This window comes from Dendropsophus ebraccatus, chromosome 12, assembly GCF_027789765.1.
Source record: "Dendropsophus ebraccatus isolate aDenEbr1 chromosome 12, aDenEbr1.pat, whole genome shotgun sequence".
Taxonomy (NCBI): domain Eukaryota; kingdom Metazoa; phylum Chordata; class Amphibia; order Anura; family Hylidae; genus Dendropsophus; species Dendropsophus ebraccatus.
The window spans coordinates 74,528,034-74,547,702 of record NC_091465.1 but is presented as its reverse complement, the minus strand read 5'-3'; the positions used below and the strand labels follow the sequence as shown (position 1 = coordinate 74,547,702).

The window sequence follows — 19,669 nt, the reverse complement described above, 5'->3', positions numbered from 1 at the left end:
ATAGATTTTGATATAATCAATTTAAATAGCAATATCGACTTACAGAATAGTAATACGCAGCTTGAGGTTCTTTCCAGCTGGATACCATTACAGATGAGATTGGACCCTCTAATAATGCTGGATAAGGCCACTTCTCTGGAGACACCATCAAGATTTATTTCTGTTGTGTTATTATAGACCATTGTTACATAAGCGGCAGGTTTTCCCCTGGACCATTTGCAGCCAAGCTGTACAGTCTGGCTAGTGGTTTTGGCAATGCATTGTATGATTCCCTCTGGATACCCTGTAAGACAAAGTATTTCTATAGAGCTGTGGGAAACCTCCTTACTTTTGATCCTGTTGCATCCTTTGCAGGTAGGTATTAGATATTGTTGCATTTGGCTTAGTATACTATAGATAATATCTGGTAACTGATAGGTATTTCCCTTTTCTCATGCTTTTGTTCGGTCGGAGAAATGATAAGATAATTACAGACACACAGAGTTCTGGGTTATATAGTTTTCATGTTTTATAGTTTTATAGTTTCCAGAAATCATGTAACTCTTGTGATACAAATATATACAAGAACAGCTGTCAGTCACTGCGAGTGGCCGGGGAAAGAGGACTCTGAAATCACAAGCCATTTCTATTAATGGGGGATGTGGGTGGTGGATAGAGGAAGCAGGACTCACAGGCTCTACATGTGGGTGGAGGAAGCAGGACTCACAGGCTCTACATGTGGGTGGAGGAAGCAGGACTCACAGGCTCTACATGTGGGTGGAGGAAGCAGGACTCACAGGCTCTACATGTGGGTGGAGGAAGCAGGACTCACAGGCTCTACATGTGGGTGGAGGAAGCAGGACTCACAGGCTCTACATGTGGGTGGAGGAAGCAGGACTCACAGGCTCTACATATGGGTGGAGAAAGCAGGACTCACAGGCTCTACATGTGGGTGGAGGAAGCAGGACTCACAGGCTCTACATGTGGGTGGAGGAAGCAGGACTCACAGGCTCTACATGTGGGTGGAGGAAGCAGGACTCACAGGCTCTACATGTGGGTGGAGAAAGCAGGACTCACAGGCTCTACATGTGGGTGGAGGAAGCAGGACTCACAGGCTCTTCATGTGGGTGGAGGAAGCAGGACTCACAGGCTCTACATGTGGGTGGAGGAAGCAGGACTCACAGGCTCTACATGTGGGTGGAGAAAGCAGGACTCACAGGCTCTACATGTGGGTGGAGGAAGCAGGACTCACAGGCTCTTCATGTGGGGGGAGGAAGCAAGACTCCCAGGCTTTTTCTATAAGTGAAGGGGGCAGGACTCACAGGCTTTTTCTACAAGTGAAGGGGGCAGGACTTGCAGGCTTTTTTTATAAGTGGGCAGAGGAAACAGCACAATTTTCCAATATAGTGCTCCTGATATTATGTCTATATCATTAAAAGAACTTACAGTTAATATTGAGGTTGGCTGCATTGCTGCTCTTATTATTTTTCAAGCTGCTGGCTGTACAGGTGAAGGATCCAATGTCGTTCTTGGAGACAGGACTGATGGTGAGATTGGAGCTTGGAGGAGAATCACTCTGAGTAATGTAATATGGAGGGATAGAGGACACAGGATTTCCATTCAGACTCCAGGAAAAGGTGATGGGCGATCCCTGAGCTGTACAGTAGAGAGACACTGAGTCCTCTCCGGCCCAGAGCGCTCCTGATGTGTCGCTGGTCACTGTCACCACCGTGACTGGAGCTGTGGACCACAACAGGAGAATATTACAGACAAGTCATCTTATTATAGACAAATAATTCATTGTTTCTGCTTTGCTTCAAATTAAATACCGTATTTTCCGGTGTATAAGATGACTTTTTAACTCCGAAAAACCTTTGTTTTATACGCCCCATACAGTGGGGGAGCTCAAAAATGGCCGCATCCACACCGTATGGGGCGACCACTATAAAAAAACAAACCGTTTACTCACCTGGGGCCCGTTCCCGGCCTCCGTGCGCCTCCTGTCCTATTACCGGCGCAAGCAGTGTGACATACACTGATTGCGCCGAGGATCCCTGAAGCTTTCCCAAGCAGCCAAGTGTCTCATCGGAGAAGCTTGGAGATGCTCGGCTGCCGGGAGAGCTTCGGGAGAATGACGGAGGCTTTGGGTCTCTTTGGAGTCTCTGTCATTGTTCCGAAGCCCTCCGGTAGCCAAGCATCTCCATGCTTCTCCGATGAGATACTTAGCTGCTCGGAAGAGCTTCGGGGATCCCCGGAGCAGTCGGTGTACGTCACACTGCCTGCACCGGTAACTGGACAGAAGGCGCGCGGAGGCCAGGTGAGTCCAGGGGTTGTCTTATATGCCCAGTTGCCTCATACACTTGAAAATACTGTAACTGTTTATTTTTTTTAAACTTAGCTGCAGTTAACCCCCTAGGAAAGCAGTGGTCTCCTGATCCCTGTTTATAATTCAAACTTTAAGAAAGGCAGGGACATCCATTCAAAGGGAAAATTACCAAGTGTTTCAATGTTAAACAATTTTAAAATAATTTTTTGTGCTGTTTTTCTAATTTAAAATGTTACTGTCTATATTATTTCATAACTGACTTAGGCAGGACACTCACTCGAGAGATGATGTCATGAGAGAGAAGGATCGGGTATCAAGTAACAAAGATTTCATAGTAACAATCAGTTGATCGTTTTTTTTAGGTCCAGACCCAAAATCATCGGCCACCGACCTTACATTGCTACGTGAAATAGCGATGCACAGCGGAAGTCTGACGATTAAAAAAACAGTTAATACTTTACCTGTCAACGTCCCCGGTCGTCTTCTGCACTCTGCTACCTCCCCGGTCCCGTGGCTGCAGCTTCAGAGTTGCTTCACTAAGCTGACAGGCTGCTCAGACTACTGGCTTAGTGGCCTGTCAGCTCCGACAGCCCTAAAGCTTCCGCCGCAGGAACAAGAAAGAATCCGCCGCACAAAAGATCAGGAAACATGCAGGGCACAGGAGAAGACCGAGAATGTTGACATGTAATGTATTAACTGTTTGGGCAATGGCTGCACAAACATCGCTAACAATGTCTGTGCAGCCCTTGCTAAATGATTATCGGGTTGTGTATTAGGCATAGTAAACGAGTCCTGATCTAGCAGATCGGCGCTTGTTTAGAATATTGATTGGCCCGTGTAATAGAATCCTAAGCCAGAAATCAGAACCAGAAGATATGGGGCCCCTGCTGCGTGATTGGGGAAGCCCGCTAAGGTGATGATCAGCCCTAATGTCACCAGGGCTGGTCACTGGGGTGATGAAGCTACACTGCCAATGGTGCTGCACAGCGAACACTTTACTTGAACTTAACAATTCCTTTCCTCTTTTTGTGTCCACAGTATTCTCCAAAGTCAACTCCAAAAGTCAACAGTGTCTTTACTGGTCTTTTCCTTTTTCTTTTCTTCCAATTTTCACATTTTCACAGCACCCCCTAATATATAACCAGATGGAAAATGTGATCTTAGTTTTCATAGGAAACGTTGATATATTTGAATATTTCTAGATCACTCCTCTAAGTGTTGGCCTGTGTCATAGTTTCTGCTTGACTGCTTGTTGTTAATGATTAATCCAGGTAGGCAAATGATGTCTGTCGCTGTTGTATCTTCATTAGCTCTAAGGTAAGAAGTTATCAGTGATGTTTTATCCTTTCAGTTTTTCTCATTTTCAGCCATTATGTTATCGGCAGGTTATTGTTTTTTCAATATCTAGCACTGGCTTTTGCTTCTAAAAACAAAAAGTTTGGGAGGCCGAAATCCAGCCCACCCAACCCTTCTCTCCATTGACATCATATGTTAGTAGAAAGTAGGGAGTCCCCCCATGCACCTTATACTGTCCATCTGTAACGCCTGGAGTCGTGGATCCACTGAACCGTCACTAGCGATGGCAGTTACCACACCAGGGAGCGGAGTCTAAGGGGCCACTGGTTTTCACCAGAGCCCGCCGCAAGGCGGGATGGACTTGCTGCGGCAGGCAACCCCCAGGTCGCTACCCCTGGCTTGGTTGCTAGTGACGGCAGGCGAGGCGTGGCAGGAGCAGTAGGCAGAAGATAACCGCAGGTGGCAGGCAGTACTCAGGAACAATGGGTAAGCAGCGGACAGGGGCTAGGGACCGGGACAGCGGACAGGAACTAGGAACAAGGACTGAGGTCAGGAACAACAGGGAACTGGGCCAAACACTATGGGAAGCATGTAGAGGCTCCAACACCCGTAGTGGGGCAGGGCTGGAACTTATAGGAGAGTGTGATGTGCAGGAACCAATTAGGGGCGGACTTCCCCTTTAACTCTGAGACAGCCGCCATGCGCGCCCTATGAGGCGGGGACGCGCGCGCCAGCCGGCACATCAACGGACAGGAGCGGGACGAGGTGAGGCGCCCCCAGGGGCCAAAGTGGCAGCAGCGCCGGGTCCCTGCATGGTACCTTTACACTGGTCGTAATGTTTTTGAGAACTTCTTGGAACATTCTTTCACGTACAGCCAATTCCCAGTTAAAGGATGTTTCCTAAACAAAAGATCTATTGTCTGAGTCTAAGACAAGAATTTGAAACCCATCCGATTCCTGTCCGGGTGATGACAGTCCGTCAATAGTCAGTTTACAATGATCTTTCGTTAGTAAATTTCACTCAAGGAAATTATTGCACAATGTTCTGGATTATTAAAACAAAAAATCATGATCATTATTTGCGGACATAATTATTTTGTGAACATATCCTAGATCGTAAACTTACCTAAAACAGTCAGGTTCAAAAAGTCACTGGTGTTGTTGCTAATGGGATTGCGGATGGTGCAGGTGTAGGAGCCGCTGTGTTTCTCAGTTATTGGAGTGAAGTCCAGGTATCGTCCTCTGCAGATCACATTGGGCTCAAAGCAGATGGGAGTCTGGTCCTGATAGAAAGTGTAGGCGGTCACATTCTGATATTGCTCTGCATCACACCGGAGAGTTACATTAGTGCCATTAGTGACAAACCTTGTGTGGTTAGAGCGGAGAACCGGGGCGCTGAGATAATCTTAAATAAAAGAACATACATGAATGTGTAAGTTATCGATGAGCATGGTCAAAAAGCAGATTGTTAGCACTGTTGCCACGCAGCACTCACCAAGAACAACATCTGCAAGGAGTTCTTATTTTCTTCTCGTGTTGGCATGGGCTTCTACTATGTACTACGGTTCCTACCACCACAAGCTTTGTACAAATGTTGGAGCTATATAACTAATGGCATTATTTTCGTGAAGGCACTGAAGCCATAGTTATCCTACTAAGATGCCTTTCCATATACCCTATTAGACCATCTGGACATCACAGAGAGGTCCTGCACAGAGCAGACTATAGCAGCTGAGAAATTTGGTCAAAATAGCACAATCCTTTCAAATTGATGTTTATGCTAGTCTGCCTGACAGCTATTGTATGTCCCCCAACCACCTCCCAGCCAGACATACGAGTGTTCTCAATAAAGAAACAGTTCATCATTCCCAAAACAAAAGGATTGGGCAATTGAAATGTGACTCCCCAATCCTTATCTATCCCGAAATCTTGGAATAGCTCGGAGGCCCTCCCTTTCACGTTAGTTGGCCTGAAATGAGTGTCTATGTGTATGGCCATCTTACTAGCTGTACCTCTTATGTTATATCACCCATCATCTTATAGGCTTCTACCGCAAATGCAACTCATTTCAAATCTAATCTGAACAAGTCCCAATCACCAATAACTGAGGATGGAGTCTCTAGTGCTGGCATTAGCTATTGGGGGTAGCATTTGTACCTGATGGTGTCCAAAATCCAAAAGATACCAGTATTATAAATGGCATTGGAGTCATGGGGTTGCTTCATGTTACACCTCTGATTGATGGTGTATATTACAATGGACCACAAGTATCTTCATCTCATTGTAGATACGGCCATACTTTAAACCGAGCCCTAATCATCTCTCGCCTCCACTACTATAACCTATTGTTGGTTGGTATCCTGTTATCACATCTGATTCCCGGGTATACTCATGCTTTGTACCACTTTGCAATAGTTCCCTATTTGTTGAGTGATAAAATGCAAAACTCTACAAAGTGCTTATCATCCCATGATTTAACTTCCTCCATCTCTTCTCTGGCAGAGACAACTGGTTCCACTTATTTCTTGGAGACCACACAGACACCAAGAGACACCGGGTCAAGACTTCTTTGTCGCTCTGGAGAACTAGGTTTTGTAGACTTATTATAAGAACATTATAGTGGAATATTTTGGGGCCAAGAAGTCCAACCTCCTTTGTCGGCATTCACCTATCATCCAGTAGGGATCCTATGATACACACACAATGGACCATACATTTCATTGGAGTCCTCTGTTTCTCTACAGGAACCTCGGTTCCCTTGTGAGATCTCGGTTCCTTATCATACATACAGTAGTCTATGGTGAAGAGTAGCGCTGTTATACCCTTTAAATGTCTTTACTATCATTTGGGGAAGAGAAAGATGTATGTTATAACATACTTAGGCACACCACTGTTAAATAAAGTCAAAAAATATATAATCTTTATTAGCAATATAATATACACAAAGAAAGAAAAAACAACAACCCTACACAAACCCATATATTAAAAACATTTAAAAGCACACATGATTCAAGAGGGATCCACTCACAATACATGGGGTCCCTACATAACCACTCAGCTCAATAAAATCAGACCCACACTCTACCAAAAATGGATGTTTGTCAAAACGCAGCCAAACCCAATGTAGCTATCAAAGTGCCAAGTGCAACAGTGCAATAGTGTAAGATAAAAGATGTAAGTAAACCAATACAGCTAAAGTGCATACAAAGAAAGACAAGTCACCAAGTAAAGCGTGGTCTGCTGAGTGGGTACAGAACACCCTACGCGTTACGTCCCGTGACCGGAACTTCGTCAGGGGTACATTATGGTTGTATAGGGTTGCTTATATATCCAAATCAATAAACGTCATGGAATATTATATCAAACTTACAGGTGGGGGGAGGAAACGGAGCTTCCCGGAGCTCCACACACATCCAAGATGGCGTCTACAGCGTTCCTACTTTGTTACTGCGCCTGCGCCAGTACTAGGGTTATGGCCGTGTTATCAAAAACCACACTGCGCATGTCTGTACTGTTATGCCACAAGCAAATATGGCCGCCGGAGTTACTATCATCATATGCGCATGCGCTGCTTGCATCACCGGGGGCGTAAGTATTTACCAGTTATAGGAGTGGTTACCGTACACTCACTGTTGTTACGGCGCATTGGGCTTAGGGATGGCCATTATAGCAATTATGCAACACTGTACATATGCATGAAGTTTAACCACTTTGCATTAAATGTTGGTATCCCTATATCTAGTATATGGATTCGCGCCCAACATGTCCAAAACAGCCCCTCTTCCTAATAATAAATGTCTTTAAGAGAAGATAACTTACCATAGACTTGGAGATAATATCTCTCTTCCTTCTTGCATTCAGTCATAATATATGTCATAATATATTCTCCCTCATCATTGTATGTGATGTTGTATAGGATCAGTGATCCATTTTTAGTTTCACATTTTTTGATCAACTTATTATTGCATCGAAGACGTTCAGGTTCTAAAGCCTGGGGACTTTTATACTGCCATGACACGTCCGTAGTTGTCGGCTCTGACACATTAAAATATGCAGATCCCCCTAGAGCTCCATTTATCACCAAATATCCTGGAATAGACAGGGAAAACACAATGTTTATTGGACATGCTGAAATAATTTTAGTCATTTGTAACAATACGGAAACACTTTGAGTGCAAATGTGTCCATCCTTACCTTTCCCTTCAAGTTAGTGTTTCAATCCAACTAGGAGTCTTAGAACACTGACTAGGGATATGTGCCAAGCCAAAAAAATCAGAAATGGCCTGTAAGTTCCCACATATCTTTATGACTAGAGTTGATCGAACCTCAGGAAATCCTAGGTTCTATCGAACTCAAACATTCACGAACCTGCCTCATTTGATTGCTGATGCCTTCCCGGTTTGTGGGGAAGGAGAAAAGTGCACGGAAACTGCTTGGAATTCCGGGATTCAGCCTATTACCTAGGCTGAATCTAGGAATTCCAGGCGGTACCCGGGCACTCTCTTGCTTCCCCTCAGACTGGGAAGGCATCAGCAATCAAATGAGGCAGGTTCGTGAATGTTTGAGTTCGATAGAACCTAGGATTTCTGGAGGTTCGATCAACTCTATTTATGACGCTCTCCTCAAGAAGAATGAGATTTCCTTTGGTACCATGACAACAGGCCTCTCAAAAGCCAGCCAACACCCTGATGCATCCTGATGAAGGGTAATAACTCTGTAACAGCTGTCCACAGCTTCCACTTCCTTTTGGAGACATGTTTGGTTTGGCATGTATCCGTAGTCAAAGCTGGCTCCAGGTTTTTTAGGGCCCTTGGTCGATAGAGCCTTAGCAGGCCCCTCATCTATCCACTATGCACCCATCATCCACACACTATGCACAATCACTTCAGACACCACTAACATACACAAACAAACACACATTATTGGCACAGACACTGACTGACTGACAAACACTGACTGACGCTGACTTACTGACACAGACTGACACTGACTGACACACTCAGACACTAACAGCACTTACAGCTTAGTCTTCTCCCTCTTCTTCTCTCCACACTGTAAGGTTGAGGACCTTCAAGTCATGTAACCAGATCCTTTACCCTTTTCCCTCTCTGTGCAGGTTCTGCTCCATTTCCTGTGTCTTCTGATGTTTAGCAGTCACCCTGCACTACAGTGAGTGGGCTGAACATAAGAACACCGGGCCCCTCTCACTCTCTGGGCCCCTAGAAGTGCTGTGGGCCCTACACTTGCCCAGGTAAGCCCTGTGCTGTTGCCAGCCCTATTCCTAGTTATGTTCTAAGACTCCTAGATGGACTGCAACACTGACATGAAGGTCGAGCCACCTTCCCAAATGTTTTGTACATTGTTATGGCGGCAGCCATCATGCCTGTTTATTTACCAGCTTTTAGATATACTATATGTAAAGTATAGCAGAAAACCCCATGGACATAGTGAACAATAGACAGGTCCCATTAACATGAATGGAAAAGATGTCTAGACATACACGTAGAGAAAGATATAATGGGGTATCATTTCCAATCCACTCTAAAATGTGTCTTTGCTCCACTAGATACAATGTTTTAACCTTTTTCAAGCATTTTTCAGGTTGGAACGTTGCATCTAGTGAAATAAAGACACACTCCCAGGCCTGTATTTAGAGTTCATGCTGCCCTAGGCACTTTGCACGCAGAGGCGCCCCCCCCCCCCCACGTTGCTGTACATGCATGGTATATACCCTGGCACTTGGGTGCCGCTCTGCTTGATGCCACTGTTCTCATCAAACAGACGTGATGGAGGAAGGAAGGAGGCCGGGGACGTCTTAGTTTGGGGACTGGTTCTGTCCAGTGTTGGACTGGGGTACCTGGGGCCCACCAATATAGAACCAGTGAGACACGACATGCTGACCCGCTCCTTTCCTGAATTCATCTGTATCTGTGACAAATCTCAGAACACCCTCCATTTATACAGCTCTCAGGGTATGCTGGGAGTTGTAGTCTCTGAGAGGACAACCCTGTAATAAATCACTGTGTGCAGAGTCTCCTGGTGGCTGCAATCTGTGGGTGACATCAGCCCTGAAGGTCCAGCAATACATCTGTCTACAGCCGCAGTTATCATAGGATTGTACTACTTTACTACAACTCCCAGCATATCCTGAGGGCTGCAGACTGTCAGTACATGCTGGGAGTTGTAGTGACTGCAGCTGTTGTAGTTGGGTCCTAGGTGCATCATACACTGGATGCTTTGTGGCACATAAGAATACATAGATCTGTGGGGGCTCAGTGCAGGGAAGTGACCGCAGAACATCACTAATAGGGGATAGAACAAAAACATCTCCCCCTATATCTTATTAGTGATGTTCTGGGGTCACTTCCCTACACTGAGCCCCCACAGATCTATGTATTCTGATATGCCACAAAGCATCCAGTGTATGATGCACCTAGGACCCAACAACAACAGCTGCAGGCACTACAACTCCCAGCATATCCTGAGGGCTGCAGACTGTTCTGGGAGTTGTAGTGCCTGCAGCTGTTGTAGTTGGGTCCTGGAGGCGTTGTGGGAAATCAGAATACATAGATCTGTGGGGGCTCAGTGCAGGGAAGTGACCCCAGAACATCACTAATAGGGGATAGAACAAAAACATCTCCCCCTGTCCCTTATTAGTGCTGTTCTGGGGTCACTTCCACACACTGAGCCCCCACAGATCTCTGTATTCTGATCTCCCACAAAGCCTCCAGTGTATAATGCACCTAGGACCCAACTACAACAGCTGCAGGCACTACAACTCCCAGCATTTACTGACAGTCTACAGCCCTCAGGATATGCTGGGAGTTGTAGTGCCTGCAGCTCTTGTAGTTGGGTCCTAGTTTAAAAGTTTGGGTTAGTGTACTGTAGTGACCGCAGGGCTGTGTCAGTACACTACCGCAAACAATACACTGACCCATTGAGACCCCAATGGTACACAGGCTCTGCACACTATAGAAGTGATTACAGTGCAGTTACTAATGACTCACAGGTGACGTCTTCTCGAATTGCTGTCGCTAACTTTTTGCTTTCTTCTCCATCTGGCGCAGCATCATGAAGACTTCTCTGACCATAACTCGTCTGCAGGCGGGCAGCTGGGGGTGACTGGGGCAGGAGGGCAGCTGGGGGTGACTGGGGAAGGGAGGCAGCTGGGGAAGGGAGGCAGCTGGGGGGAGACTGAGGAAGGGAGGCAGCTGGAGGTGACTGGGGAAGGGAGGCAGCTGGGGGTGACTGGGGAAGGGAGGCAGCTGGGGGTGACTGGGGAAGGGAGGCAGCTGGGGGGGGACTGAGGAAGGGAGGCAGCTGGGGGTGACTAGGGAAGGGAGGCAGCTGGGGGGGGGCTGAGGAAGGGAGGCAGCTGGGGGGGGGACTGAGGAAGGGAGGCAGCTGGGGGGGGGACTGAGGAAGGGAGGCAGCTGGGGGGGGACTGAGGAAGGGAGGCAGCTGGGGGTGACTGGGGAAGGGAGGCAGCTGGGGGTGACAGGTGGAGCAGCTGGGGGGGGACTGAGGAAGGGAGGCAGCTGGGGGTGACTGGGGAAGGGAGGCAGCTGGGGGTGACAGGTGGAGCAGCTGGGGGGGGACTGAGGAAGGGAGGCAGCTGGGGGTGACTGGGGAAGGGAGGCAGCTGGGGGTGACTGGTGGAGCAGCTGGGGGAGCCAGGGAGAGCAGGTGGGGGAAAGGGAGAGCAGCTGGGGGGCAGGGGAGCAGCAGGGAGGGGCAGCTAGGGTGGCAGGGGAGAAGCTGGGGTTCAGGGGGAGAGGTTGGGGTTCAGGGGGAGCTGTAGGGAGGCAGTGGAGAAGCTGGGATTCAGGGGGAGAGGCTGGGGGCAGGGGGAGAGGCTGGGGGTCAGAGGGAGAAGCTAGGGGTCAGGGGGAGGGGCTGGGAGGCAGGGGAGCAGCTGAGAATGCAGGGGGGAGAGGCTGGGGGCAGGGGAGAGGCTGGGGAGAGGCTGGGGGGAAGGAGAAGAGGCTGGGGGGAAGGGGAAGAGGCTGGGGGGAAGAGGAAGAGGCTGGGGGGGAAGGGGAAGAGGCTGGGGGGGCAGGGGAGAGGCTGGGGGGGCAGGGGAGAGGCTGGGGGTCAGGGGAGAGGCTGGGGGTAGGGGGAGAGGCTGGGGGGCAGGGGGAGAGGCTGGGGGTAGGGGGAGAGGCTGCCCCCCAGCAGGGGAGCAGCTGAGGATGCAGGGGGGCCGGGGGCGGGCAGAGGGGAGAGGCTGGGGGTGACGGGGCGGGCGGCCGGGAGAAGGATGGGCAGGCAGGCTGGTTCCCTCCCCCCATGCAGCGCCGGGGTCCGGGGCAGGTGTTGAGCTTCCGGCACACACAGTGTGACAGAGGCCGGAAGCTCCCAGCTGCAGCCCCGCGTTCCCAGATCTTCTCTCCTGCTCGGCGATGACGTCGCCGAGCAGGAGACAAGATCCGGGACCGCGTGGCTGCAGCTGGGAGCTTCCGGCCTCTGTCACACTGTGTGTGCCGGAAGCTCAACACCTGCCCCGGACCCCGGCGCTGCATGGGGGGAGGGAACCAGCCTGCCTGGCCATCCTTCTCCCGGCCGCTCCGTCACCCCCCCCCCCTCCCGGCGCGGAGTAGGCACCCGTGGGCCGGTGCCTACGGAGTTTTTTTTTTTTTTTAAGTAATAAAAAAAGGGTGTTCCCTTAGGGTGCCGCCCCCCGCAGGGCGCCGCCCTGGGTACCGGACCACGAGTGCCTAGTGGCAAATACGGCCCTGCACACTCCTTCATCTCCTTCATCTCTTATTAACTGCTGTGGTCTTTAGCTGGTGAGGTTTGCTTATATATACTTAGTCTATACTTATCTTTATTATTATTAGGCCATATTCCCACATGGTATAACACCAGTGTCGGACTGGGGTATCTGAGGCCCACCAAAGGAAATTATATCCTGGGGGCCACCAAGGAAGAACCAGTGAGAAACAACATGTCAGTGAGTGTTAGTGCAGGTTCTAAAGCTGGGGGCCCACAGGAGGATTCTCCAGTCCTCTGGTGGGCCAGTCCGGCACTGTATAACACTAAACGTTCTGTGACCTGGCTGGGTCACACAACGGCCGGTGTTAATAAAGATCATCCTGGCCGGTACTGCAGTATTTGCCTTATTGTGTGAAATCTTTTGCTGTTGCATTACTATTGATTAAAATAATAAATAATAATTAATAAATTGCAAATCTCTGGCACTTTCTGGAACCAGATGATTTGAAAAAAAAAATAAAAATAAATCAGGCCTAAGACTGAATACACTGAGTCATGTTGGTAACATTACACTTACATTTTATTCGAAGGAGTTTATGAACTTTTCTTGTCGGCATCTTAAAGCGACTCTGTACTCACAATCTGACCCCCCCAAACCACTTGTACCTTTGGATAGCTGCTTTTAATCCAAGATCTGTCCTGGGGTCCGTTCGACAGGGGGTGCAGTTATTATTCTAAAAAACAACTTTTAAACGGGCAGCCCCGTGCCCAACGGCCGGGCTTGTAGTATCTGTGCCTTAACCTTGCACCACCCAGATTGTGTGCATCTGTTTTGATCCGTTTTTCCATTGACTTTCATTATAAAAAAAAAAAAAAAAAGATCAAAACTGATCTGTTTTTTTTTAATGGACACAAAAATGAGGTCGACTACATTTTTAGTGTCCTTAAAAAAAAAAATGGATCCGTTTTGATCCAATTTTCTTTATAATGGAAGTCAATGGAGAAGCGGATCAAAACAGATGCATGCAAATGCGTTAGGTTTTTTTTTTTTTGCAAAAAAAAAACGGATTGCAAAAACGTAGTGTGAACCCAGCCTAATTCTTAGTACGGTATATACTGTATACAGTGCACAGGTCATACTTACCGTATACTTCAAGGTAATAAGGTATAATCCAACTTGTGAATTCATTCTTGTCCATTACATTTACTAGATAGTTTCCAGCATCGGCGTCTGTAATCCTGTCCAGTCTCAGACTACCATTTGCCATCAGTTTACATCTGTCCCTGTACATGGGATTGTACTCGGGTTCTCCATCTGTATGTAGAATCTTTCTTGCAATGATGATGGCTTGGTGTTCATCCCTTATCCACGTCACCTCAGGATTTGTGAACATTCCAGAATTAAAGTTAAAATACACAGATCCCCCTAGATCCCCATTCACCTGGATGGAATACACTGTGGATCGGGAACCTATAATAAAAAATGTATATAATCCTCAGAATAATAAACTGACCTCAAATCAGAAGGAATCACCATAGACTTCTTTTCTTTCCTTCTGTATAAATTATACCTTGTATACTGTACATTGTTCCCCAATACTCACCCACATGTAGTAACAGTATTATAAAGCCAGGTAAGAGCTGGATAAAATCCATCTGGATATTAGAGGTCTGGAACATTATACGGACCTCAGGTTATTATATTAGATTATATCTTTAGGGTTTTCTATGTGGCTGTGGATAAAAATTAACTTCTCTTTTTCCTCTTTCCTCTCTCCTGCGCTTTCTATTGGTCGTCCAATTTTTGCATAGATACAATATCAGCCGAAAAATATTCATACTAGAAGTATCCCCCCCCCCCCTCTAAATAATACACAAAAACCTCCCTGTGCAAGGATCATCCAGGTATCGGCAAGTGATGGCGTAAAGGCAGATAGGACTGGATAGGACGTGTAGTGGTAGTAGTGATATGGTAACTTTATTCTGGGGGTCAGTGTAGTGGCAGCTATACCAAATTTGCATGGTTTGTGTTATCTCTTACTACTTATAGTGTATGTTTGTTTGTTTTTTTTGCTTAACCCTTTTCTGATTTTGAACTTTTTTATTTTCCTGTCTACAAAGTTGTAAGACGGTGCAACTTATAGTTTTAAGTAATACAATTTTGAGCCACCTTTTTGGGAAGAGATGTACAAAACAGCAATTCTGTTCTGCAGTACAGCTTATACAGTGCAGTATAACTGTGTACAGTCATTCTAGCACTTCCCTATTACACGTTGTAATAGCAGTACTATGATGGCAGGGTTGGAGGCCTTCACTAGGCCTCTGGCTACCATGACAATCCAACTGGGCCAAAGCAAAATGATGTCCAAAGATTGTCAGGGAGGTGTTCCATGCTGCTCTGGAGATGGGTCTGATCTGTAATATCTCTCATAGCTGATCCTGAGCCTTTAGGCTGTGAGATATATACAGGGCAGCCTTAGGGTAAATGGCACCCTGTGCAAAAACTTTTTTTCGGCGCCCCCCCTTAAGGTAACATAAAGCTCCTTCAGCCTCCCACCCCTCCAGACAACACCTATCACCCGACAACCCCCCCACCATCATTCACACAACTACCACCCCTAGCTCCCCACCCAACTACAGCCCCCCATACAACTACCACCCACACACAACTACAGCCCCCACCCAATTACAGCTCCCCAAACAACTACTACCCCCAGTCCCCCATACAACTAACACCCCCAGCTCCCCACCCAACTACAGCCCCCCAAACTACCACCCCCAGCCCCCCCCCACAACTACAGCCCCCACCCAACTACCATCCAAGCTCCTCCCAGCCCTCCCCCACACAACTACCACCCCCAGCCCTCCCCCACACAACTACCACCCCCAGCTCCACACCAACTACAGCCCCGCAAATAACTACCAACTACCACTATCAGTAAAATTAGTGCTGCATCTGCTTCTGGTTGGTCAGAGATGGTGGATCACTCAGGGGATTGGCAGATCTAGCCAAGCCCCCTGTCTGCATAATCAGCCTGTCCTCAGCAAACACACACAATGTGAGACAGAGGCATGGAAGATTTATCTCCTAAGGGGGGAGAGCAGTGGGAGCAGGAGACAATGTGAATTGGCACAGGGGCCATTTTTCTTCACTTCCTGGATTGCTATCAGCTACCAGTGTGGCAGAACCGCACAGATATGGTAATACATTGTATTGACACATCTATATAACTTTTAATGTACTTTTAATAGAAAACAAGTTTTTCTTATCAGGAGTTTCCCTTTAACTTTTATTAATAACTATAAAAATTTGTGATTGTGAGATTAAAATTAATCACGGTGTAAGGGAGAGATTATATTAGAATATGTCTAAATTATATAAGGTAGACTCGGTGTCATCGGTACAGTCCACAGTTCCAGTATAATACTCTGTAGTAGCAGTACACAATATGGCCACTAGAAGGCAGTGTGGTATCACACAACATATACACCATGCGGTTTAGAATGTAACAATATTATATTCAGTGTTCCTTTTGTCAAAAGTAACAATTATGGTATGGATGACTATGTATCCTGTATGTAGCCAGAACCCAGTAGAGACCCTGACTATATTGGGTGCTACCACTGAACTTGTACACCATGCGTCTTAAATAGTAACTGTTTTACATTCAGTATTCCTTTTGATGATAGCACCAGTTACAATACGGATGACTATGTATCCTGTGTGTGGCCAAAGCCCAGTGGAAATACTGAATGTATTAAGTGCTACCACTGAGCTTGTACCAGAGTCATCACCATTACATTAGGTGTCATGCTCGGTAGAGTCGGCACTGCCGAGCCACGTACACCCGTGTAGAGTCTATTCCCTAATATTTAGAGTAAGGCTGGGTTCACACACAGTATTTTTGCTCAGTATTTTGGTTCTCATATTGCAACCAAAACCAGGAGTGGATTGAAAACACAGAAAGGCACTGTTCACACAATGTTGAAATTGAGTGGATGGCCGCCATATAACGGTAAATAACGGCCATTATTTCAATATAACAGCCGTTGTTTTAAAATAACAGCAAATATTTAGTGATGTCATTGATGTCATTGTTAATGATGTCATGTGTGATGTCATTAGAGTTTTCCTTATTGATGTCATTGATGTTGTCGATGATGTCATCAGTGATGTCATCGATGGGGTCGTCAATGATGTCATTGATAATGTCGTGGATGATGATCAGTGATGTCATAAATGATGGTGACAATGATGTAATCAGTGATGTAATCAATGATGTCGATGATCTCGTCATTGATCATGTCGTCGATAATGTCACAGATGATTTCATCTTTGATGTCATCAGTGATGTCATAGTTGATGTCGTCAATGATGTTATCAGTGATATTTTCGATGATGACGTTGATTTAATCAATGCCATTGATGATGTCATCACTGATATTGTTGATGTTTATGATGTCATCAGTGATGTCATCGATTATGATGGATAACATCGTTGATGATGTATTGATGATGATGTATAGTGATGTTATTGAAGACATTGTTGATTATGTCATCAGTGATGTTGTTGATGATGTCACCAATGATGTTGTCAATGAAGTTGATGATGATGTTGTTAATGATGTTATCAGTGATGTTATTGATTAGGTAATCAATGATGATGTCGTCGATGTTATCATCAGTAATGTCATTGATGATGTAGTCAATGATGTCATCAGTGATTTCATAAATGATGTAATTAATTATGCATTGATGATGTCATCAGTGGTGTCATCAATAATGTAATCAGTGATGTTGTCGATAATTTCTTTGTTAATGTCATCAGTGATATTGTCGATGATGTCATTAGTAATGTTGTCAACAATGTCGTCAATTATGTCATCAGTAATTTCATTGATGTCATTAGTGATGTTGTTGATGATGTTGTCAATTATGTTGTCAATGATGTGATCAGTGATGTAGTCATTGATGTCACCAATGATGTTGTCTAGTCCTGTCTAGATGTTGACCTAGTCGATGATGTCTTCAGTTATGTCATTAGCGATGTCATAAGGTGATTTCATAAGTGATGTCGTCAATGTTGTTGTAGATTATGTCATCAGTGATTTAGTCGATTATGTCATCAGTGATGTCATCAACAATGCCATTAGTGATTTAATTGATGATGTCATCAATCGCATCATCAGTGATGTCGCCGATTATGTCATCAGTGATGTCGCTGATTATGTTGTTGATGTCATCAGTTATTTCCAGTCTGGAGATCAGGAGAAGTTTTCTATAGGGATTTGCTGCTGCTCTGGACAGTTCCTGACATGGACAGAGGTGGCAGCAGAGAGCACTGTGTCAGACTGGAAAGAATACACAACTTCCTGCAGGACATACAGCAGCTGGTAAGTACTGGAAGACTGGAGATTTTTAAATGGAAGTAAATTACAAATCTTTGGCACTTTCTGACACCAGTTGATTTAAAAGGAAAAACAAAACACTGGATTACCCCTTTAAAATAAACTCTAGAGACTTGATGACTACTATCATTTACTATGAAACATTGAACAGTTGTGTCGGGTAATGGTGTCCTATGGGGAAGGTGCATACAGTAAATAAACACTGCCGATGCCTTGTGAATATAGCCGTAGTAAAAAAGTCCTATATATAAAAATGATGAAGTAGTCATATGGCAGAACATTTCTGATTTTCAGTTTACCTTTGTCAATGAAAAGCGGACCATGCAAGACAATGAGGTACTGAAGCTATGGTGGCCATGGTGGAACAAAACTGTGTGGACATCAAAGTGGTTGGGAATGGGAGATTCCTATTGGTCTAGGTAAGAATTGTACACTGCTGCATGGGCCACACCTCAATATGGAATGGTGCCTCCAGCTGAATCCTTTCTGTAAAATTTAGGAGGATCTTCCTCTTCTGCTGGGCATGGACTCAAGAACCCCGGCCAAAGTTCAGTTGGCAAACAGAAATAAAACAACTTGTCAGTTTTTATTTCCTTTTTAATTTGTTTGGCAAAATGGTGATGGACCAAGTCGAAGGAATACAGATCTGTAAATCTATAACATAACACAACATAAATACAATCTTGTATGAGTATATCTCTAATGGCGAGGAAAAGGGCTATATACCAAGCTTTATTATGGTAACAATCTATGAAAAGCCTCATGTATAACTAGACAACTTGAGCATGCTTGGGTCCGTTCAAGCAGGAGTGTCCGACAAATGTTGAACGCTTGGGTTCGGACGGACCTGACGAGTTGCACTCATCTTTAATAATAACAACCTATGGTGGGTTTAAAAATGGGTGATAAGAAAAACACATCTAATTGTAATCCACAGCCAGGGCCGCTTCTGCCATGAGGCGAAATGAGTATTCCGCCTCAGGCGGCAGATTCTGGGTCCCTGCTGGGGGCGGCAAGATCTTCACTGCTGTCATTTTAGTTAAGTTTAACTTAGCTAAAATGACAGCAGCAGTCACGGCCTCACCACTCACCACACATCTTGCCGCCTGCGCTCCCCAGCATCCGCACGTACTGCCGAGTTCTCTTCCTGACGTCACCCAGCAGCCTTGTCCCTGATTGGATGCGTGCGTGCGTGCGCCGTAGCCGTCCGCCGCAGCGCTATGCAGCTGCACTCTCCAGGAAGTTTTTCCCTGCGCTCTGGTAAGTGCCGGGGGAGGGGGGTGCACGACGGTGCGATGTGGAGCGGCGCGAGGGGTGGTTCTGCACGCAGAAGGGGGGGTGGTGGTGTTTGCTAGCATGGGCCCTTGGGGGGGGGGGCGGCGGCGGCAGCCCAGGGGGGGCAGAAAGCCTGGAAAACGGCCCTTTTTTTGGCGGTATGGATCACATCCCCAACAAAGTCCAGTACATGCATTCCACCTCCGTGTTCTGTGCGGAACGTGGAATGTGTGAGTGCAGCCTTACTGCGGTTAATAAGCCTCTGAGAGTCACCTCCATAGCGCACAGCTATTTTTTATTCTCGACATTTTAGGAGCAGAGACAGAACTGGGCTGTTTGCCAGTAGTACACACATAGGGGAAGATTTATCAAACATGGTGTAAAGTGAGACTGGCTGAGTTGCCCCTAGCAACCAATCAGATTCCACCTTTCATTCCTCACAGACTCTTTGGAAAATGAAAGGTGGAATCTGATTGGTTGCTAGGGGCAACTGAGCCAGTTTCACTTTACACCATGTTTGATAAATCTCCCCCATAGAGTTCTTTTGTGTATCTTTCAGGGAATGTGTAGATCCCCTGAAGGACAGAGACAGGCTTACGGATTGTTAATACACATCCCAAGCTCACTCTCTCCAGCACATAGCAGTAGTTATCTCCCATCCTCTCTTGC

The 19,669-nt window shown here is 46.3% G+C and overlaps 1 protein-coding gene across 4 annotated transcripts in view; it reads right to left on the bottom strand.

The window, feature by feature from the left end:
* Nucleotides 1-19,403, bottom strand: part of LOC138768576 (carcinoembryonic antigen-related cell adhesion molecule 2-like) — a 32,712-nt gene extending 13,309 nt beyond the window's left edge. For 3 of the 4 annotated variants that reach the window (XM_069946499.1, XM_069946497.1, XM_069946498.1), the window contains exons 1-6: nucleotides 13,921-13,988; nucleotides 13,461-13,787; nucleotides 7,421-7,690; nucleotides 4,728-5,006; nucleotides 1,426-1,719; nucleotides 44-283 (exon numbers count right to left, since the gene is read on the bottom strand). In XM_069946499.1, coding sequence (XP_069802600.1) covers nucleotides 44-283; nucleotides 1,426-1,719; nucleotides 4,728-5,006; nucleotides 7,421-7,690; nucleotides 13,461-13,787; nucleotides 13,921-13,972 — 1,462 coding nt within the window. In that variant the 5' untranslated portion in view covers nucleotides 13,973-13,988. Of the gene's footprint in view, nucleotides 1-43; nucleotides 284-1,425; nucleotides 1,720-4,727; nucleotides 5,007-7,420; nucleotides 7,691-13,460; nucleotides 13,788-13,920; nucleotides 13,989-18,024 lie in introns of those variants that run through there. The other variant, XM_069946500.1, reaches the window with a different exon arrangement.
* Nucleotides 19,404-19,669: the final 266 nt, after the last annotated feature.